Source organism: Notolepis coatsorum (assembly GCF_963971535.1).
Source record: "Notolepis coatsorum genome assembly, chromosome: 4".
NCBI classification, from domain to species: Eukaryota; Metazoa; Chordata; class Actinopteri; order Aulopiformes; family Paralepididae; genus Notolepis; species Notolepis coatsorum.
The window spans coordinates 176396000-176419934 of NC_140168.1; the positions used below are offsets into that span (position 1 = coordinate 176396000).

Below are 23935 nucleotides of genomic sequence, written 5' to 3' on the forward strand. Positions count from 1 at the left end.
GCGCAGATTGCTATCAAACTGTATTTGATCATCAATATAATGCATTTAGGGCTATAAATCACGTTCTGGAGAAAGCTGCAGAAAACGATAAAAACATACTTATACTTTAGACCGTATTTTAGTATGAATATGTTAATGAAAAAGTATAACGTTGCTACACCCTGAACAATAGATACTTGACGTTGAATGGGCCATAGTAATGTCAATTTAGCAATACAATTTAAAAAGTTATAGCCCTGCAAAGAAGGGGAACTTCTCCATAGACAAATAGAGCTGGCGTGGGATGGTTTATTGTGAATATAAGCCTGGCGACCAAAGTGTTAAAATAACCTCTCCAAATTCAGAAGAAAAGCTAAAACAATAATGAAATACTCGGAAATGAGTGAGAGGGCATAAACAATGAGTCGAAGGAAAAGTAAAAAAACAGGAGAACAACGAAAACGGCGAGATGGACGAAGTAACACTAGCTAACGTGGAGGAAGATGGCGACGGTGAAAACGCGACTGAAACAATTCAAGAGGGACTAGCCAACATTAGCAGAGATACGCAACCTGAAGACAGAACTGAAGAACTATTTGACAACAACACAAGAAAAATTAAAGATGGAACTGATGACAGAACTCAGATTTTAAAAAGAATAAGAACCAATTGGCAAGGATTGTTAACATGGCCAGTAAAGTTATAGGGAAGCCACAAAAACAATTGTCTGAGTTATATGAAATCTGGAATAGGGACAAGGCTCAGCCAATATTGTCTGATCCTTTGCATCCCCTTCATGGTGAGTTTGACAAGCTTCCACCTGGAAGGCGCTATAGAGTTCCTCTAGCCCCAAAAACATATTTAAGAAGTCCTTCATCAACACATGCCATTGCTCTGATGAATTCTTAGATTTTACTTTTAGGACTGGTTAGGTACCTGATGCTCTGTCCCTGTTTTTGTTGTTCTCTTTTGTCTATTCTGTCTTCTGTTGTGTCTATGTATTGGGCTGTTTTGGGCCAATGTTTTCTGTGCCTGTGTGGCGTTTGTACTGTGTTGTAGGGCTGACCTCCACTAGTCGAATAGTCGACTAATCGATCGAAAGGAGCCGTATTCGACTGCCAACCTCTTAGTCGAATGCAAAAGAATATATATAAAAAAAAAAAATTAAGGTAGAGGGCAACTTAGTCACGTGACTCAGCAGGGTATTGCTGATTGGCTCGAACGTGGTATGTTTGTAAACAGCGAACAGGTCTCTATATACGTCACACACACACATCAACTACAGTATAAACCCATATGAGCACAGTGTTGTGATCTTCTCCTTACAGGGCTGAAGGGGTCTCGTCCAAGGCTGCCTTTGCTGTTCAGACTGCCGATCTCCGTCTGCGAACTGGACTGGGACATCCCCTCAAAGAATGGCCTGGACACACACGCACACACATTTTGAGAGAGAGGAAGAGCGACATGGTCATTACAGGAGCAATCAGGAAACCCCCGTTTCGTCTGAACGCGATGTTGCAGTGCATCCGCTCCACTGGATTATCATCACGCCATCAAAAGGATATATATATTAGGCTTAATTAGACCAAGCACTTAGTTGTTCATGTGTTGGGAAGTCTAGGGTGCAATTGCTACTTTTCAACAGCAGAGGGGGCACTCCATTGACCAACCATGAATGCGGTCAAGGACATGTGCATACAGTTTGTCCTCCAGTATCTCGGCTGGTCTTTCTTCCTGTGTGCCAGCGGGGAGCTGTGTCTGAGTTTGGGTTTCGCTGAGGAAATAGTGTTTGTTTTTCCTGTGTGTGTGTGTGTGTGTGTGCGTGTGTGTGTGTGTCTAAAGGCAGCCAGGTGGCTCCTGAGAAAATTCCAATCAGATTAGCGCGATCCACATTAAAACCTGTATTTCATCCACTAGCTGAATATACTGTACCTCAGCTTGGGTTTGGGCGTGCCGAGTATATACTGTACCTCAGCTTGGGTTTGGGCGTGCTGAGTATACTGTCCGTCTCGTCCATCTCCGGACCACTGTCGCTGGGGTTGTACATCTCAAGGCTGTCGTACAGGTCGTCCAGGTCCTCCTCCACCTCCTGGATCTGCTCCCTGGACACGTGCTCCAGCCCGAAGCCCACCTGGAGGAGGAGAGAGGATAGAGAGGAGGAGGAGGAGAGAGGAGGAGGAGAGGAGGAGAGAGGAGGAGGAGGAGAGGAGGAGAGGAGGTGTACATGTACGAGATAAGTTTTGATAGGCATATAAATATAGGACTGATAATACTAAAAGAAGAATGAACAGAATCACAGATTAAACAGACGAACATGGTCCAAGAGGAGGGGTGAGAGAGAGGACATGGTCCAAGAGGAGGGGAGAGAGAGAGAGGACATGGTCCAAGAGGAGGGGAGAGAGAGAGAGGACATGGTCCAAGAGGAGGGGTGAGAGAGAGAGGACATGGTCCAAGAGGAGGTGAGAGAGAGAGAGAGGACATGGTCCAAGAGGAGGGGAGAGAGAGAGAGGACATGGTCCAAGAGGAGGGGAGAGAGAGAGAGAGGACATGGTCCAAGAGGAGGGGAGAGAGAGAGAGGACATGGTCCAAGAGGAGGGGAGAGAGAGAGAGAGGACATGGTCCAAGAGGAGGGGAGAGAGAGAGAGGACATGGTCCAAGAGGAGGGGAGAGAGAGAGAGGACATGGTCCAAGAGGAGGGGTGAGAGAGAGAAGACATGGTCCAAGAGGAGGGGTGAGAGAGAGAGAGAGGACATGGTCCAAGAGGAGAGAGAGAGAGAGAGAGGACATGGTCCAAGAGGAGGGGTGAGAGAGAGAGGACATGGTCCAAGAGGAGGGGAGAGAGAGAGGACATGGTCCAAGAGGAGGGGTGAGAGAGAGAGAGGACATGGTCCAAGAGGAGGGGAGAGAGAGAGAGAGGACATGGTCCAAGAGGAGGGGAGAGAGAGAGGACATGGTCCAAGAGGAGGGGTGAGAGAGAGAGGACATGGTCCAAGAGGAGGGGAGAGAGAGATGACATGGTCCAAGAGGAGGGGAGAGAGAGAGAGAGGACATGGTCCAAGAGGAGGGGAGAGAGAGAGAGGACATGGTCCAAGAGGAGGGGAGAGAGAGAGAGAGGACATGGTCCAAGAGGAGGGGAGAGAGAGAGAGGACATGGTCCAAGAGGAGGGGTGAGAGAGAGAGGACATGGTCCAAGAGGAGGGGAGAGAGAGAGAGAGAGGACATGGTCCAAGAGGAGGGGTGAGAGAGAGAGAGGACATGGTCCAAGAGGGGTGAGAGAGAGAGAGAGAGGACATGGTCCAAGAGGAGGAGAGAGAGAGAGAGGACATGGTCCAAGAGGAGGGGAGAGTGAGAGAGGACATGGTCCAAGAGGAGGGGTGAGAGAGAGAGGACATGGTCCAAGAGGAGGGGAGAGAGAGAGAGAGGACATGGTCCAAGAGGAGGGGAGAGAGAGAGAGAGGACATGGTCCAAGAGGAGGGGAGAGAGAGAGGACATGGTCCAAGAGGAGGGGAGAGAGAGAGAGAGGACATGGTCCAAGAGGGGAGAGAGAGAGAGAGAGGACATGGTCCAAGAGGAGGGGTGAGAGAGAGAGAGGACATGGTCCAAGAGGAGGGGTGAGAGAGAGAGGACATGGTCCAAGAGGAGGGGTGAGAGAGAGAGGACATGGTCCAAGAGGAGGGGAGAGAGAGAGAGGACATGGTCCAAGAGGAGGAGAGAGAGAGAGAGGACATGGTCCAAGAGGAGGGGTGAGAGAGAGAGGACATGGTCCAAGAGGAGGGGAGAGAGAGAGAGAGAGGACATGGTCCAAGAGGAGGGGAGAGAGAGAGAGAGGACATGGTCCAAGAGGAGGGGAGAGAGAGAGGACATGGTCCAAGAGGAGGGGTGAGAGAGAGAGGACATGGTCCAAGAGGAGGGGTGAGAGAGAGAGGACATGGTCCAAGAGGGGAGAGAGAGAGAGGACATGGTCCAAGAGGAGGGGTGAGAGAGAGGACATGGTCCAAGAGGAGGGGAGAGAGAGAGAGGACATGGTCCAAGAGGAGGGGAGAGAGAGAGAGAGAGAGAGAGAGGACAAGGTCCAAGAGGAGGGGAGAGAGAGAGAGAGAGGACATGGTCCAAGAGGAGGGGAGAGAGAGAGAGAGAGGACATGGTCCAAGAGGAGGGGAGAGAGAGAGAGAGAGGACAAGGTCCAAGAGGAGGGGAGAGAGAGAGAGAGAGGACATGGTCCAAGAGGAGTGGAGAGAGAGAGAGAGATGACATGGTCCAAGAGGAGGGGTAAGAGAGAGGACATGGTCCAAGAGGAGGGGAGAGAGAGAGAGAGAGAGGACATGGTCCAAGAGGAGGGGAGAGAGAGAGGACATGGTCCAAGAGGAGGGGAGAGAGAGAGAGGACATGGTCCAAGAGGAGGGGAGAGAGAGAGAGAGGACATGGTCCAGGAGGAGGGGAGAGAGAGAGAGGACATGGTCCAGGAGGAGGGGAGAGAGAGAGAGAGGACATGGTCCAAGAGGAGGGGAGAGAGAGAGAGAGGACATGGTCCAAGAGGAGGGGTGAGAGAGAGAGGACATGGTCCAGGAGGAGGGGAGAGAGAGAGAGAGGACATGGTCCAAGAGGAGGGGAGAGAGAGAGAGAGGACATGGTCCAAGAGGAGGGGTGAGAGAGAGAGAGATGACATGGTCCAAGAGGAGGGGTGAGAGAGAGAGGACATGGTCCAAGAGGAGGGGAGAGAGAGAGGACATGGTCCAAGAGGAGGGGAGAGAGAGAGAGAGGACATGGTCCAAGAGGAGGGGTGAGAGAGAGAGAGGACATGGTCCAAGAGGAGGGGAGAGAGAGAGGACATGGTCCAAGAGGAGGGGAGAGAGAGAGAGAGAGGACATGGTCCAAGAGGAGGGGTGAGAGAGAGAGAGAGGACATGGTCCAAGAGGAGGGGTGAGAGAGAGAGAGAGGACATGGTCCAAGAGGAGGGGAGAGAGAGAGAGGACATGGTCCAAGAGGAGGGGAGAGAGAGAGGACATGGTCCAAGAGGAGGGGTGAGAGAGAGAGAGGACATGGTCCAAGAGGAGGGGAGAGAGAGAGAGAGAGGACATGGTCCAAGAGGAGGGGTGAGAGAGAGAGAGGACATGGTCCAAGAGGAGGGGAGAGAGAGAGAGAGAGGACATGGTCCAAGAGGGGAGAGAGAGAGAGAGGACATGGTCCAAGAGGAGGGGAGAGAGAGAGAGGACATGGTCCAAGAGGAGGTGAGAGAGAGAGAGGACATGGTCCAAGAGGGGAGAGAGAGAGAGAGGACATGGTCCAAGAGGAGGGGTGAGAGAGAGAGGACATGGTCCAAGAGGGGAGAGAGAGAGAGAGGACATGGTCCAAGAGGAGGGGTGAGAGAGAGAGGACATGGTCCAAGAGGAGGGGAGAGAGAGAGAGAGGACATGGTCCAAGAGGAGGGGAGAGAGAGAGAGAGAGGACATGGTCCAAGAGGAGGGGAGAGAGAGAGGACATGGTCCAAGAGGAGGGGAGAGAGAGAGAGAGAGGACATGGTCCAAGAGGAGGGGAGAGAGAGAGGACATGGTCCAAGAGGAGGGGTGAGAGAGAGGACAAGTGAGAACGAGGGAGAAAAAAGGAGAACTTTGAACTCCATTAAATGTTGCATTAAATGGCAACAGAGTTCAAAGTTCCCTTTTTTTTCTCTCCCGTTCTCACTTATACCCACTGCTTCTACAACTGCCCTACACTGTAATCATAACTACCCACCTCATACAGGGCGGCTACGTGGCATAGTGGGCAAGGCGCTTGCCACAAAATGCTGGAGACGCTGGGCTCGTCAGTTCGAGCCCAGCGCTCCACATTTGCTTTCAGTTTAGCTGGTCGTTCATACTAATACACATTGGCCGTATTAGGGGGTGGGAAACTGATGGGTGGGGATCGGGCGTTGTGGACAGCGACTCCTACAGGTCGGTTGGTGCGCCTGCGCAGTAGAATCAGGAAGTGTCGGGGGCAGCGTGAGCCTCCCACGCGTTACTCCTCGATCGAGCTGCGCAGGTGAAAAGATGCGACTGCTGTTACCTCAAGTACCGGAGGGGACTTGTGCTATGTATGACTTAGTCCACATTGCAGCCGGCTTGTGGGAGGCAAGAAACAGCGTCCGTGACAGGGGAGGGTTGAATTGGATAATACGAAATTGGGATGGGAGAAAAATATAGAAAATGGGAGAAAAAGTGTATCAAAAAAAAAAAACTACCCACCTCATACTATAGTCTACCCATATAACTCTGTATGATAGCATGTACAATAGTGATGTATATACACATTTATATATTTACCATATATATATATATATATATGCATCTGTCTGAATATACCTGCATACAATCCTTCTGTATACATACGTATACACCAGTATATGACCCATACAACTCTGCATGATAGCATGTATATATACACACATACTGTATATCCACATCTGTCAGTATATACCTGCATCTAATCCTTTTTACATAGCCGTAGATACTAAGTATATCTAGAGTATATCTGTACATATCCCTTACCTACTCTTAATAGTTACGCTGCTGGACAGTATGACTTACTACCATAGTGTCTTTATACCTGTATCACTGTACATATTAATACTACAACTCTACAAATCTGATTAGCACTATTACCCAGTAGCACTCATTTATACCCAGGTCATTACCCAGCTTAATCACCTGTACATTGTATATTACTATTGCACTTTACCGTTACATTTGCAATCTGGTTGGACGTCAGACTTCTTTTAGTTGTACTGTACTTGTGCTGCATGATGACAATACATTTAAATTTAATCTAATCTAAAAGAGAAAGTGGAGAAGCAAAGGGGGGGGGGCACTGCTGCCTACCTCATCTGAAACTTTAAACCTCTTCAGCAGGGCCACAAACTTCTGCTTGATGTTGGGTTGCTGGAAGAAGAAGAAGAAGAAGAAGAAGAAGAAGAAGAAGAAGGACGACGACGGACAACAACAGAAACACAAAATGGAAAGAATAAGAGACGATGAGAACAGAAGAGGTTGTTTTCAAGTGCTTTCAAGTTGCCCTCACTACCCGATGACCCGAGACCACACGATGACAAAATAACTGAGAGGGCATACATACCCTCATCTCGCATGTCCAGAGTAATTATATTGTATATTGTTTACACTGCCTTTTTCTTCTATTTTTACTTCTCCACTGTACTATAATTATTTGACCTGTACCTGTATGTCTTAGAAAAGTGAAAATGAAACGTTGTTGTTTTCCTTTAGTGTAACTGCAGCCTTAGGGCTTGTGTCCATAGCCGACGTTTTATGAGTTGTCAGCTCCTTTCTGTCATTCATTTCTATGCTGGAGAAGCGTCAGGCGCGCTCCTCTTCCCAGAGCCGCGCCTCGCGTTTTATGAGCTCTGGGCGGCAGCGTTTTTGGCGGAGCGCTCCCAGCTCATAACGTTGAAACTCGTTCAACTTTTTTGGAAAGGAGCGCGCTCATCAATGTAACTCATCGAGGAAGGGGCGGAGCCGTGGCTGGCGCGAGCTCTGGGGAGACCCAGAAAGACGCTCAAAGCTTTTTTTCCTTCTTTTTTCAAAGCGGTCCGCCTTGAAAAAAAGGCTTTGAGTGGACACATAGCCTTAGACAGCCTGCCTGTAAAACAAACGGAAGGAAGTTTGGCATTTGTTTCAGAGGCCATTCGACTGGTGAATGGCCACAGTACAAGGAATGGTCAGTTCACTAAAATGCAACTTTTGACCCCTTGATTTAAAAATTTGACAAAAGTGCACTTTTTTTGTACTGACCGAATTTATTTATTAGACTCGACATATCAACAATATAAGGATCCTGTTCTAACAGTGTCACGTCTCTTGTGCTTTAATAGTGTCATGTGTCTCTTGTCCCTTGTTCTGTCTTGGATGTGTATAAGTGCAGCTGTTTGCCGTATTCATGCCTTAAATTGCCCCTTGCGGGACTAATCAAGTTTCTTTTAAATTTAATTTAATTGAATTAACTCTGTGGGAAGAAACAGTGTCTTTCCCCCAAGCAAGGGGCGAAACTTTGAGGGGCGTGGCTTTGAGGGGCGTGGCTTTGAGGTCTGTACATTGTGACGGGATGCTGACTGGGCTTCATAGATATTTCAACATGGACAATAGAACCCTGAATATGAACAAACAATATTGATATTTCATTAGATATTATTATTATTATTATTATTATTATTATTATTATTATTATTATTATTATTATTATTATTATTATTATTATTATTATTATTATAAATATTTTATCTATAAATTGATTGATTTTGCACATTATATCAGTGTTAGCAGCAGAGATAAATAGTCATATATATATATAATTTAAAGGCAATATCGCCCATCCATAATGTGCGTGTGTCTACAGGTGGGGTCTTGCTGAGCAGCAGAGACAGAGGAGCCTGTTATTAAGTAGAATTAATAAGCAAATACATATGCATATACACACACACACACAAGTAGCCTCATATACTGCATACCACACACACATATTGATTAGCTTCAATATACACACATTCCAAAACCACCAACAATGATACAAACAAGGCAGTAGCCACATACAAGCACACACCACACACACACACACTCTCTCTTAGGGCTGGGCGATATAACGATAACGATAAATATCGCGATACATTTTAATAATCGATATCGAATATCGGAAAAAAAAACGAAGAATCGTTTTTTTTTTATTTTTCTCTTGTCCATTTATTTTGTTTGCTTTCTAATTTAAAATACAGTTTGAAACCGTCTGTACACAGTAGGCTATGTGTGCTAGCAGAACTAGACTCCAGTCACGAGTCACGGTGCACATGTGCGGTGGTTTGTCCACCAAAAAAGCGCCAAAAGATCGAAAATAAACTAGCAGAGCCAGAACTGTTCAACTCCCCTGGAGCCACAGCCAGCAGAGAAGCCGGTTTACTTTCGCTGCAGCCTGAGAACTGGAATGTGAGGGGATGTACAGTAACACTAAAGATGGCGGCAACGACAAAGAATTGCTGCAAAATAAACATACATCTGTTTAACATTTTTTTTATTTTTTTTTTATTTATTTTTTTTACTTATAACAATTTCGATAATTATTGATATAGAGAAATATGATAACATTATCATATTGTTATTGCGATATGATTTTTTGCCATATCGCCCAGCCTCTCTCTCTCTCTCTCCCCTCTCTCTCTCTCTCTCCCCTCTCTCTCTCTCTCTCTCTCTCTCCCCTCTCTCTCTCTCACACACAGTGGTGATATATATTAACTCACACACACACACACACACACACACACACACACACACACACACACAAGTAGCCTCATATACTGCATACCACACACACATATTGATTAGCTTCAATATACACACATTCCAATAACACCAACAATGATACAAACAAGGCAGTAGCCACATACAAGCACACACCACACACACACACACACACTCTCACAGTGGTGATATAGATTAACACACACACACACAGCTGTAAATTACAGTGGAGGAGCAATTTGCAACAAGGGCAGGGTATCTGGGTTGGATGTTTGGTCTGCTGTGTGTGTGTGTGTGTGTGTGTGTGTGTGTGTGTGTGTGTGTGTGTGTGTGTGTGTGTGTGTGTGTGTGTGTGTGTGTGTGTGTGTGTGTGTGTGTGTTAATCTATATCACCACTGTGAGAGAGTGTGTGAGTGTGAGTGTGTGTGTGTCCATGCGAGAGAGTGTTGCTTGTTTTCCTCCCGGGAAATTGGCCTAAATTACATACATCTAGAACGAGAGAGAAACAGATAGATAGAAAAACCAAAGAATGGGGAAGAGGGAGGGAGGGAGATGGAGGGAGGAGGGGAGGGAAGGTTTTAGATGGTGGAGGAGAAGAGAGCGATGGAGGGGTTGACTGAGGTTGTCGGGAAGCAAGGGTGGAGAGGAAGATGATAGGAGGAAGGATCGGAGGGAGGGAGAGAGGGGTGAAGGTGAGAGAGAGATGGAGGGAGAGATGGAGAGGGAGGAAGAGAGGGGTGACGGTGAGAGAGAGAGAGATGGGGGAGAGATGGAGAGGTGAATGTGTGTGAGAGACAGAGAGAGATAGAGAGAGAGAGAGAGGGAGGAAGAGAGGGGTGAAGGTGAGAGAGAGATGGAGGGAGAGATGGAGAGGGAGGAAGAGAGGGGTGACGGTGAGAGAGAGAGAGATGGGGGAGAGATGGAGAGGTGAATGTGTGTGAGAGACAGAGATAGAGAGAGAGAGAGAGAGAGAGAGATAGAGAGAGAAAGAGAGAGGGGGTGGGGGGGGTGGAGGGAGATGGAGAGGGAGGGAGAGAGGGGTGAAGGTGAGAGAGAGAGATGGAGGGAGAGATGGAGAGGGAGTGAGATATGAATATGGAGAGAGGTGGGAGGGAGAGATGGAGAGATATGCAGAGATGCGGGGAGAGAGAGATGGAGAAAGGGAGAGAGATGGAGGGATGGATGAAGGCAGAGAGATGGAGGAAGGGAGAGAGATGGAGGAAGGGAGAGAGATGGAGGGACAGAGAGATGGAGGGACAGAGGGATAGATGGAGGGACAGAGATGGAGATAGAGAGATGGAGGGACAGAGGGAGAGATGGAGGGACAGAGAGATGGATAGAGAGATGGAGGGACAGAGGGAGATATGGAGGGACAGAGAGATGGAGAGAGAGATGGAGGGACAGAGGGAGAGATGGAGGGACAGAGAGAGATGGATGGATAGAGAGATGGAGAGACAGAGAGAGAGATGGAGGGACAGATACAGAGATGGAGGGACAGAGAGAGAGATGGAGGGATAGAGAGATGGAGAGACAGAAGGAGAGATGGAGGGACAGAAGGAGAGATGGAGGGACAGAGAGAGAGATGGAGGGACAGAGGGAGGGGTAGAATGATAGAGTAGTCTTCCTACCCTGGTGATCGCCGCGTTGGGGTTCTTCCTGCCACGTTTCTTCTTCCTCACATCATCCTCTTCATCAAACAGATACTGAGAGAGAGAGAGAAAGAGAGAGAGAGGGGGGGGGGGGTGATAGAGAAAGAAAGAGAATGAGATACAGAAAAAGCGAGCGAGAGAAAAGGCAGTCATTTCAAGCTGTGATTTGTGATTGCTTATGATTGAACAAACACACACAACACACAATCGACCATGACCTCCTCCATTCTTTCACAACTCACTGCTTTCCCATCTTCAGTTTTACCCTCCATCCACCCCCCCCCCCCCCCCCCATCTCCTTTCAATCTATTCATCCAATCCGCATGAGAGTCTGCGCTTCCTCCTCATCTCTGCTCCCCGTCTGTTCGCCTCTTTCAATCTCTTCTCTCCTTCCATTCCCCTTCCCCGGGCAACACACACACACACATGTTTGCCGTAGCAGTAAAATTAAACTATAAAGCCTTGTACATCATTTACTGCTCACATATACTTCCTTACATATCTTATTGTGTGGAAGTATGGGGGTCGACATTTAAAAATAATGTAAATCTGATAGTCTTACTGCAAAAGCGGGCCATTCAGAGCCTTCATAAGGCTGGTTACTATGACCACACAAATCCACTGTTTATAAAGTATCATGTTATGAAATTTAATGATTTGGTTTATTATAAAATTATGCAAATAATGTACAGAGCTAAAGCAAAGTTACTCGCGGACGGGGTGCAACGGTTATTTCCAATACATGGAAGAAAATATGATTTGAGAGATATTTGTAAATTTGCTGTTCAAAAAGCTAAGAAAGGGATTAAAAGGAGGTGTATTTCTATTGTTGGGGTTAACTTGTGGAACAATACTGATATACAGTTAAGAATGAGTCATTCGCTTTTGGCTTTTAAGAAAATGGTTTGTAAAGCTATTTTTGAAAACTACAAAGGTGAATAATACTTTTTTTTTGTTGTTATTTTCTTTTAGAATACTGTTTTGGAGTCTTCATTTTGTTAAGAATATAGGACAGGCATGTATGTCACATAGACACCCTCATTATGCTTCAGTCTGTACTAGGGATGCTCGATATTGGCTTTTTTACCGATACCGATATTGTCCAACTCTTAATTTCCGATCATACCGATATCAACCGATATCAACCGATACCGATATATGCAGGGTTTACCCCCCAAAACATTTAATAATTTCAGGTAATTAACATTACATATCTCTTGTTGTGGAATTAACACAACATTATCCATACTTTTGACAATAAATAAAATCAGAATTTGTTCTTACTTGCTTGCCTGGGTAAATAAAGGTTATAGTGTGGGATCGCAAGAAAGGATAAAACGGGAGACGGTAGTCGAGTCTTTCCTTTACTTCCCAACATAAATTACATACATCAAACAGAGTGCAGAGGCGTTTAACGTTACTACTTCAAAGTGACAGCAGCCAGCTGACAGCTGACAGGTGACCTAATATACGTCACCAAATACCCACACCGTTCCCAGAATCCCCAGGCTTAAAGGAGCATTCCTCTGCTCCTCAAGTCCAGTGAATGTCTGCACCAATTGTGCGTGATAAGTGTCACCACAATAAAAAAATAAAAAATAAAATAAAAAATTGAAAACAGATACCGATATTTTCCGATATCACATTTTAATGCCGATATCGGCCGATAATATCGGTAGGCCGATAATATCGGACATCCCTAGTCTGTACCTTTTCAGTCACTGTCGAATCAATTATTGTAAAATGATTGTGCATATTGTATTGTGTGAGGTGATGACTGAATAAAACTACTACTACTACTGATACTGGTGTTGCTGTGTTCAGGCTCCACAGAGTAACATTACTTTCCCAACGTTTTATAGAAATAAAACCGATTTAGTTCATTTTCAAATATCCGCTCACATCCATAGAATAAAATAAAAACTGTAATTTGTCAAATACTAAGCGTGTTATCAATACTTCAGACAATATAAAAATCGGAACGTATCCGTCTTCCCCGACACTGTTGCCGGAAGGCGCTCAAGGGCAGAGCGGTCGTCTGGTAATCGGAAGGTTCCCAGTTAGATTCCCGCTCCTCCCGGGCAGCGCGTTGAAGTGTCCTTGAGCAAGACCCTTAACCCCTAACTGCTCCTGATGAGCAGGTCGGCACCTTGCATGGTCGCCTCCACCGTCGGTGTGTGAATGTGTGAGTGAGTGGGTGAATGTGAGGCGTGAGTTGTAAATATGAACGTGACAGAGAGAAAGAAGACTCGCGGGTTGCAGTACACCGCCGAACCACTAGGTGGCTGTGCTGCGTTGTGTCGTACAAATGGCTATATTGTCGGACTTCCTCGCCGGTCCTTCTTCGATTCAGTCCATGTCTGTAACGTAGTTAATCACGATCCATATGGAACGCTCCGACCGAGCTCCCGACATGATAAATACGGAAGTAGAGGAACACGTACACGGCCTGGCCCAGACGATTTGGCGCGCAGTTCCATTTTTCGCAGGGGTAGGCTGGCCGGGGTAGGCTCGTCGCAACCACTTTGACGTCTCGAGTATAAATGAGGCGTTAGGCTGCAGCTACATTTAACCTCAATGAACAGATGGAACATAATATACAAAAGATATTACCGTCCGTTGGTTTATTTTCAAATTAGAACATAACGTCAACTCTGTCTGTCCGATAAATGGATGTTCCTTATTGAAAATGAAATAAGAACAACCTCAGACGAACAGACGGCGGTTCGATGCAGTCGCATGGCGTTAAAGATCAAAGTGAGCTCTGCAGATATTGAGTGTCATCTTGTAAAATGGCTGGCGTCACACTGGTAACACCTGGCGTCACACTGGTAACACCTGGCGTCACACTGGTAACACCTGGCGTCACACTGGTAACACCTGGCGTCACACTGGTAACACCTGGCGTCACACTGGTAACACCTGGCGTCACACTGGTAACACCTGGCGTCACACTGGTAACACCGGTGTTGACACGAGTTTATCAACCAGTGGGACGTTTTTCCTCACAATTGCCATCCCTAACGTGCACGTGCACGTACACACTCACACACACACACACACACACACCAAAGTACACACAGACACACACACCTGGCCATGGATGGGGTCGTCGCTCCCCTCCTGTTCTGATGAGTAGCTTTCTTCCTCCTCCTCTGAATAGTTGTCAATGTCTGGAGAACGATCTGCAGAAAGAGAGAGACAGAGAGAGAGAGGGAGACAGAGAGAGAGAGGGAGACAGAGAGAGAGAGAGAGAGAGACAGAGAGAGACACACAGAGAGAGAGAAAGACAGAGAGAGAGAGAGAGAGAGAGAGAGAGAGAGAGAGACAGAGATAGAGACAGAGAGAGAGGGAGACAGAGAGACAGAGACAGAGAGACAGAGAGAGACAGAGAGAGAGACAGAGAGAGAGACAGAGAGCGAGAGCGAGAGACAGAGAGCGAGAGCGAGAGACAGAGAGCGAGAGAGACACACAGAGCGAGAGACAGAGAGAGAGACACACAGAGAGAGAGACAGAGACAGAGGGAGACAGAGATAGAGACAGAGAGACAGGGAGAGACAGACAGAGACAGAGAGCAAGAGAGAGAGAGACAGAGAGCGAGAGACAGACAGAGAGTGAGAGCGAGAGAGAGCGAGAGAGAGAGAGAGACACACAGAAGTAGCTTTTAGAAGAAGTGAGGTATTAGAACGAGTAATGAGCTCCGCAGAGACAGTTTCAATAAGTCGTCTTCTTCTTCTTCTCCAAACTGGCGGCCATGGGACGAGCATAGAAAACAAAAAGATATTTTTAAGGGTATTTCTGCTTCATTAGACAGGGCAGTCACGGGACATCAGAGGGGGGGGGGGGTCACAGGAGGCTGGATTTGAACCCAGGATGTTGCTGTTGTGTCTTAGGAGTTAGGACACCCCCGGAACCACACTTGTACTCGGACCAAAGAGACGATGCTGGTCCTGCAACAGTTCGCGTGTCTAACGTCATAACTCGTAATTCAGCCCTGCCTATAGTTTATAGACCTTGCCCTCCTAACCCCCCCCCCCCGCAGGTCTCCCCAGTCCTCACCCGACATCTTGGCCTTGGGACCCTCGTGGTCGATGGGCTGGCTGGACAGGGAGTAGACGCGCACCTCTGCTACGGGCACCGAGGCGTCCTTCAGCTGGCTGTGGAGCCCCAGCACCTGGGCCCCCTCGCTGGGATGCTGCATCACCTGGAGGGGTGGAGGAGAGGTGGAGGAGGGGTGGAGGAGAGGTGGAGGAGAGATGGTTTCGGGTGTTGGAGAGGAGAGAAAAAGAACGATTAGCGGAAAAGGAGTTATTGCCGCAGTTTTCCGGTCCGTTTTGCCAAAAAAATTATTAACAAACATGTTACACAGATTTAAGGAAGTCATATAGAATTGTGGAAAAGAAATATAATATGTCCCCTTCAAAATGGCTGCCAAGTTTGATAATGTTGTCATGGGGAACCAGTGTTGGTTTAGTGCAAGGAACCCTAGAATTACAAGGCAGGGATGAGTCAGTGTCCTCACAAGACCACCAGGAGACACATAGCTGCCCCATTACCACCAGGAGACACATAGCTGCCCCATTACCACCAGGAGACACATAGCTGCCCCATTACCACCAGGAGACACATAGCTGCCCCATTACCACCAGGAGACACATAGCTGCCCCATTACCACCAGGAGACACATAGCTGCCCCATTACCACCAGGAGACACATAGCTGCCCCATTACCACCAGGAGACACATAGCTGCCCCATTACCACCAGGAGACACATAGCTGCCCCATTACCACCAGGAGACACATAGCTGCCCCATTACCACCAGGAGACACATAGCTGCCCCATTACCACCAGGAGACACATAGCTGCCCCATTACCACCAGGAGACACATAGCTGCCCCATTACCACCAGGAGACACATAGCTGCCCCATTACCACCAGGAGACAAATAGCTGCCCCATTACCACCAGGAGTCACATAGCTGCCCCATTACCACCAGGAGACACATAGCTGCCCCATTACCACCAGGAGACACATAGCTGCCCCATTACCACCAGGAGACACATAGCTGCCCCATTACCACCAGGAGACACATAGCTGCCCCATTACCACCAGGAGACACATAGCTGCCCCATTACCACCAGGAGACACATAGCTGCCCCATTACCACCAGGAGACACATAGCTGCCCCATTACCACCAGGAGACACATAGCTGCCCCATTACCACCAGGAGACACATAGCTGCCCCATTACCACCAGGAGACACATAGCTGCCCCATTACCACCAGGAGACACATAGCTGCCCCATTACCACCAGGAGACACATAGCTGCCCCATTACCACCAGGAGACAAATAGCTGCCCCATTACCACCAGGAGTCACATAGCTGCCCCATTACCACCAGGAGACACATAGCTGCCCCATTACCACCAGGAGACACATAGCTGCCCCATTACCACCAGGAGACACATAGCTGCCCCATTACCACCAGGAGACACATAGCTGCCCCATTACCACCAGGAGACAAATAGCTGCCCCATTACCACCAGGAGACACATAGCTGCCCCATTACCACCAGGAGACACATAGCTGCCCCATTACCACCAGGAGACACATAGCTGCCCCATTACCACCAGGAGACACATAGCTGCCCCATTACCACCAGGAGACACATAGCTGCCCCATTACCACCAGGAGACAAATAGCTGCCCCATTACCACCAGGAGACAAATAGCTGCCCCATTACCACCAGGAGACACATAGCTGCCCCATTACCACCAGGAGACACATAGCTGCCCCATTACCACCAGGAGACACATAGCTGCCCCATTACCACCAGGAGACACATAGCTGCCCCATTACCACCAGGAGACACATAGCTGCCCCATTACCACCAGGAGACACATAGCTGCCCCATTACCACCAGGAGACACATAGCTGCCCCATTACCACCAGGAGACACATAGCTGCCCCATTACCATATGGCTGCATATGGCTCGCTGATAACAAACTATCATTACACATGGGCAAAACAGAGTCCATTCTCTTCGGTTCAAATAACAAACTCAGCAAGACCGACGGCTTCAGTTACAGTGGGTGACAATATTGTCACAAGGAAAGATGAAATTACCTACCTGGGTTCCATCCTAGAGGCTAATCTCTCCTGTGACAAAATGGCATCCAATGTAATAAAAAAAGTCAACCAACGAACTCGATTCTTGTACCGGATCTCCTCTCTGGTAAACAAGAATACCCTGAAGACTCTGGCAGGAGCACTCATTCAGGGGTACTACGACTATGCTTGCACCTCATGGTACCAAAGCACCTCAAAGGCGCTAAAAACAAAATTACAAACATCTCAAAACAAACTGGTCAGACTACTGCTTGACCTTACTCCTAGAACCCACCTCACCCCTGCCCACTTTGACAACCTAGGATGGCTTAGAGTAGACGACAGAGTACAGCAACTTGCAATGGGCCTGGTCTACAAGATACACTACACGACCAAGGTACCCATGTACATGTCAAAATACTTCCCAAAGGTCAGTGAATACCACGATCACAACACCAGAGGGAGCTCCACAAATCATGTTAAACCCAGATTCGGCTCAAATAAGGGACTAAACACGTTTCGCAATTATGCCACATCAATGTGGAACGCCCTACCCAAAGCTGTAAAGGAATGTGGATCACTACCCACTTTCAAAACCTCTCTCAAGGGACACCTACGGGAGACTGCAATTCAAAACTGGCCCCTGTAAATATCCTAACCCAACCCCTAGTATGGTTGTCAATAGTCCAATGTACAATTTTGCTTGTTTGTACAGTGTCTCCCCCCCCCCCCTCAATTGTACAGTTTTGCTTGTTTATACAGTGTTTCTCCCCCCCCCCCCCCCCCCAACCACCTCCAATGTAAATTACCCAGTATGGTTGTCAATATCCCAATGTACCCAACCCCCCCCACCCAACCTCCTCCAATGTACAGTTTCTACGTCAAATGTATATACTCCCTTTTCTTGACTCCTTCTGTATCACAAACAGTACTGTATTTGCAAATCTGGTATGTCATAAATGTATAGATGTAGCAGTACTGACTATCTGTATGTCAAGTATGTCATATATGTCCTGATGAATTGAAAATGGGGGACCCTGATGTAAACAAGACGAAAGTCTTTCTCTGGTCTGCATCCCCTTAACAATTGTGTGTATTGAGCTGTACTGTATTGTACCCATTCTGCAATCTGTTAATAAAGTTTTCAATCAATCAATCAATCAATCAAACCACCAGGAGACACATAGCTGCCCCATTATCACCAGGAGACAAATAGCTGCCCCATTACCACCAGGAGACACATAGCTTCATGAGACAACATCAACATGTCAACATGAAACAATATGAAACAATACTAATTTCCATGACAACCATATCAACATTCTATTAGAGCCATATGAAATCCGTTTTATTATTTTCCAAATTCCATTTTATTTTTTCCCAAATTCCATTTTTTCCGTTTTAATATTTCAGAATTCTGTATTTTGCTTTTTATGCTCATTTTACCATCAGAAATAGTGTCTAATAAGTGGGAATGAATAAATGTCCACAATTGAATAAGATATAACAGTCCATTTAATGTTTTTAAGTGCTGCAACTCAGAAATACAGTTCAATTTTACACAATATTTTTATAATATTGTGACAAAATAAAAATACATATTTCAAGTGTAAACAATAGATACAGCTAGCTACTACTGACATTATCACAATGACAATGTCAGTAACCTAGCTATATCTATTATATTGTGATGAAATATAGTAATGCATAATTTAGGCACCTTTAGTTTAGTTTATTTCGTTTATAAAGGACAGTGTATAATGGCAATCGTTTGCATTAAACAAATGGATGGGTGCACTAGATTTAGCAAGAAGCTATCATTTCCATCTATAGTCCTATGTACTGTAACGTTTCATAGCTATTTAAGTTTATTTAGATTATAAAGGGCAGTGTATAATGACAATCGTTTGCATTAAACAAATGGATGAGTGCACTAGATTTAGCAAGAAGCTATCATTTCCATCTATAGTCCTATGTACTGTAAAGTTTCATAGCTATTTAAGTTTATTTAGATTATAAAGGGCAGTGTATAATGACAATCGTTTGCATTAAACAAATGGATGGATGCACTAGATTTAGCAAGAAGCTATCATTTCCAACTATAGTCCTATGTACTGTAACGTTTCATAGCTATTTAAGTTTATTTAGATTATAAAGGGCAGTGTATAATGACAATCGTTTGCATTAAACAAATGGATGGGTGCACCAGATTTAGCTAGAACTTCTAGAAGCTATCATTTCCATCTATAGTCCTATAACGTTACATAGCTATTTAAGTGTATTTAGTTTATAAAGGGCAGTGTATAATGACAATCGTTTGCATTAAACAAATGGATGGGTGCACTAGATTTAGCTAGAAGCTATCATGTATTCATGTCCTAACGTTATAGCTATTTAATCACAATAGTGTCGCAAGTGTTTTTGCGGGTCCAGTCCACGGAACGTTGACAGAATTAGCTAAACACCTTATCACCGGAGGCATAAAAGTCATTAGGATACTGTTCTGCTCTGAATTGAGGGCTTATTGTGGAATTGTTTAGCTTCTTGACGATGTTAACACTGAAGCAGCCAGACGCTTGAGCACCGCGGCTGTGTTGTGTGTAACACGCTGTAGCGTCCCCGCCTCCCCGGTCGCGTGTGCACCAAACGTTCCACCCAAAAACGAAATTTCAGTCCAGATTAGGCCAAATTCTGCAATATTCCTCGTTTTGCAGTTGATTCCATTTTTATTGGTTAATTACGCGATTCCGTCCGCGATTCCGTGAACGCGGATTTCATATGGCTCTACATTCTATGGAAGCCATCTTAGGTGGACCCAAGGAAGTGACCATAATAGGCTCTTTCTTTAGTTCTGTGGCTACAGACAAAGAGATAGAAAATGTGAGAGAATGAGGGGTGAACTCCAATTGTTATAGCAGAACTCTTTGTTCCCTTTACTCTTGTAGGAAAGGACACCCTCACACCTTATTAGCAGGTCTCTCTCTGTGTGCGTGCGTGTACGTGTGTGTGTGTAAGTGCCCCATCTCTCTGCAGTCTGATCACATAGATCAGTTGGTTAATGAAGTCTACATAGCCTATTGCAGAGACAGCCTTGGAAAGCCACCCAGGCAGAGACAAAGTACAGAGGAACAGACTATTGCTGCTATAGAACCACATCCTCTTTTATCCGAGACGTCAAACACAGAGACAAGAGAACATGCACAGAGCGGAGCTCTGGGCAGAGTACACCAACATGTGACGGAGAGTTTGTTTATTGGTGGCTGAGAAAGGCACCAGACAAGCTTCACGTTAAGAGCACTTGGTTGAATTTAGTTTTGAAGCGAGGCTGGGACTGAAGGTGAAGGCTGGGACTGAAGGTGACTCTGAAGGCTGGGACTGAAGGTGAAGGTGAAGGCTGGGACTGAAGGTGACACTGAAGGCTGGGACTGAAGGTGACTCTGAAGGCTGGGACTGAAGGTGACTCTGAAGGCTGGGACTGAAGGTGACTCTGAAGGCTGGGACTGAAGGTGACTCTGAAGGCTGGGACTGAAGGTGACACTGAAGGCTGGGACTGAAGGTGACACTGAAGGCTGGGACTGAAGGTGACACTGAAGGCTGGGACTGAAGGTGACACTGAAGGCTGGGACTGAAGGTGACACTGAAGGCTGGGACTGAAGGCTGGGACTGAAGGTGACACTGAAGGCTGGGACTGAAGGTGACACTGAAGGCTGGGACTGAAGGTGACACTGAAGGCTGGGACTGAAGGTGACTCTGAAGGCTGGGACTGAAGGTGACACTGAAGGCTGGGACTGAAGGTGACACTGAAGGCTGGGACTGAAGGTGACTCTGAAGGCTGGGACTGAAGGTGACACTGAAGGCTGGGACTGAAGGTGACTCTGAAGGCTGGGACTGAAGGTGACACTGAAGGCTGGGACTGAAGGTGGGACTGAAGGTGACACTGAAGGCTGGGACTGAAGGTGACTCTGAAGGCTGGGACTGAAGGTGAACACTGAATCGGAAGGTTGAACATTAAAGTTGCACCTAGTGCTCATAGAGGCTGATCAAAGGCAAGCCCAGGGAAAGGGGTTAAATGAAAGGCAGAGATGAGGTTACTTTAAGTGTAAATGTCCTTAAGTGTAAATGTAAGCCACAAAAGACCAAATACGAGATGACTCGAAGTCTTGCACACTAAAATTGGGCTGAAATAAGATTCAATTAAGCAACATTACTCGAGACAGTATTCTTTACGGTTACCTACAGCGTCACAAACATCTACAATCTTGTTCAGTCTCGATGGACATTTTTGACTGAGGGTTGAGACAAGGTTTACGGCTGTTACCTCAGCCATATTGATGAGTCCCAGAGCCAACGTCTTGTAGCCCAGGATGGTGCGGTTCTTGTAGCGCTTACGACGCTGGAGCATGATCTGAAGCTTGTTGGCATCTCTCTTCAGGAAGTGGGGGTACTGTGGACACACACACACAGGAAGAAAGAAACAATTACCGTACTTTTCGGACTATAAGCTGCGGCTTTTTTCCCCATTTTTCGACCCTGCGGCTTATATAACGGTGCGGCTTATATGTGGACAAAACCCGAAAATCGAAATATTGCTTTTTTTTACTGCATTGAAATGTTATGTATCTGTAAGTTTGCTAAACTTAATACAACTTGTAAATGAGTTAATGTTATTTGTCCGACAGTATTATGTCCCAATGGGAGTCATTCTCTGTAGAGGTGGGAACTTAAAGCTCAATATAAGAACGGCCATGCACCATGCACCACTCACAGAATCGAGAAAGAGCAATCAATCTATCAATCCTTTCCGTGTCCGGGCCGGGTGAGGTTTCCCGTGTTGAGTCAAATTAAGCCACAGGCTCCACTCCTTACATATGGTAATTAAACATTAAAACACATGCGGCTTATAGTCCAGTGCGGCTTATATATGTACACATCATTCAATTTAGCTGCTGCGGCTTATAGTCAGGTGCGGCTTATAGTGCGAAAAGTACGGTATACGGATGTATTAGGGATGTGATAATGTGTCGACTAAACAACATACTTTCAATGCGTGCTCAGTGTCCAGTAATAGGAAATATTTTCTTTCAAAACATATATATATACAAAATGTTACTCTTTTCAAAATGGGAGTGTGTAGTCGGTCTTTATTGTCAAGTAGTTTTCACATACAAAGATTTGATTTGGTTGTTTTTGGTGCGACATTGACGGACAGACAATTATGGTAGAATAAAAAATAAAAAGGTGGAATAAAATAAAATGGAATATAAACTAAATATGTACGTTAAACCATTGAAATAATGAGGCGGCAGTTTACTCATTTTAGACTCATTGAAGATTGCGCTGCATACTGTATACGAGAACGGTATGCACCGTCCATCAGTTAATGGATGGGTAGAGATTTGACGGAAGGCATTACCGTCAGTTGGTTTAATTTTAAATTAAACACAATCGTGCCTTTGCAGAAACAAGCAGCTTTGCAGACGGTAACGTATCCGTCAGTTCACCCTCTCCAAACCTTTCTGTCCATCAAAATGGACACAAATCTGTCAGAAGACGGACAATAAATTAACCCTGTCCAAAAACCGGATACTCCTCGTTGTAAATTAATTAAAAACAAACGTTGACGGTCAGACGCGACGGGTCAAACAGACGTTGACGGTCAGACGCGACGGGTCAAACAGACGTTGGCGGTCAGACGCGACGGGTCAAACAGACGTTGACGGTCAGACGAGACGGGTCAAACAGACGTTGACGGTCAGATGCGACGGGTCAAACAGACGTTGACGGTCAGACGCGACGGGTCAACAAACATGACCATGTTCACGTCTTAAACTCATACTGAGGCCTTAGTTTTTAGATTACTCCGGTTGCAATGCCCTGCTTGAATGAAGTTAACTTTTATTGGATAACATCAACATTCAGGGTGAATGTAATGTGAGCCACCGGCGCTTGAGCCACCTCGAGCCCCTCGAGGGACCATTGAGGCAACAGTCTCGCTTCGCCAGTTTCTGACAAAAATGCGTCAAATCGGTTACTAATGGCAAGGCGCTCGCCACTAACGCAGGAGATGCTGGGTTCGAGCCCAGCTCTCGGCGTTGCTACTGGCTTGGCTGGTCGTTCATACTAACACAATTGGCAGTATTAGGGGGTGGGAAAGCCAGTGGGTGGGGATTGGACGTTGTGGACAGCGACTCCTACAGGTCGGTTGGTGCGTCAGAACACGACGGGTCGATGTGGCCGGTCAGAACACGACGGGTCGATGTAGCCGGTCAGAACACGACGGGTCGATGTAGACGGTCAGAACACGACGGGTCGATGTAGACGGTCAGAACACGACGGGTCGATGTAGCCGCTGATACAGAACACAGTGAAACGTGAAAGGGCAGCGCAGACGACGGTGATGATGACGTGTGGAAAAAGCAAATCCATATCTGATATGGGAACATAAATAGGACTATCTGGGAAAATATTTACATTAAGATTTGTGGTGAATTAAGCCATATTACATATACGTGTGTTTTTGAAGCCCATAGGTCTACTATAGACCTGTTTGCTGTATACAAACATACCGTGTTCGAGCCAATCAGCAATACCAACTGAGTCACGTGACTAACTTACCCCCTACCTGCGCAAGCTGCTGCGCTAAAAGAATACGACGGGGCTCTATGGAGAAACCATGACACTCCGCTGACTAAAAGTTGTTTCAAACGAATACAGCTGAATGTGATTTTGCCAAAACAGCATGGCTGTAAGTGTGAGTCTTTCACCTTTTACATATCTAGCTTTGGCATGGATTGATTGTTTAGATTGATAGCATGGCTAACAAATGCAAATATATTGTAGTCTGCCCCGTTGTTCTGACCAGGATTATGTTCCTTTTTCCCCCATGATGCGCGCGCACACTGAGTCTGACGTATATA

The 23935-nt window shown here is 46.5% G+C and overlaps 1 protein-coding gene across 1 annotated transcript in view; it reads right to left on the reverse strand.

The window, feature by feature from the left end:
• The window catches only part of pacs1 (phosphofurin acidic cluster sorting protein 1), a 285532-nt gene that overhangs the window by 88389 nt on the left and 173208 nt on the right, over positions 1-23935 (reverse strand). Inside the window, exons 4-10 of the mRNA XM_084312165.1 lie at positions 21337-21462; positions 14967-15111; positions 14001-14092; positions 10887-10961; positions 6838-6897; positions 1950-2110; positions 1306-1399 (exon numbers count right to left, since the gene is read on the reverse strand). Coding sequence (XP_084168291.1) covers positions 1306-1399; positions 1950-2110; positions 6838-6897; positions 10887-10961; positions 14001-14092; positions 14967-15111; positions 21337-21462 — 753 coding nt within the window. The remainder of the gene's footprint in view (positions 1-1305; positions 1400-1949; positions 2111-6837; positions 6898-10886; positions 10962-14000; positions 14093-14966; positions 15112-21336; positions 21463-23935) is intronic.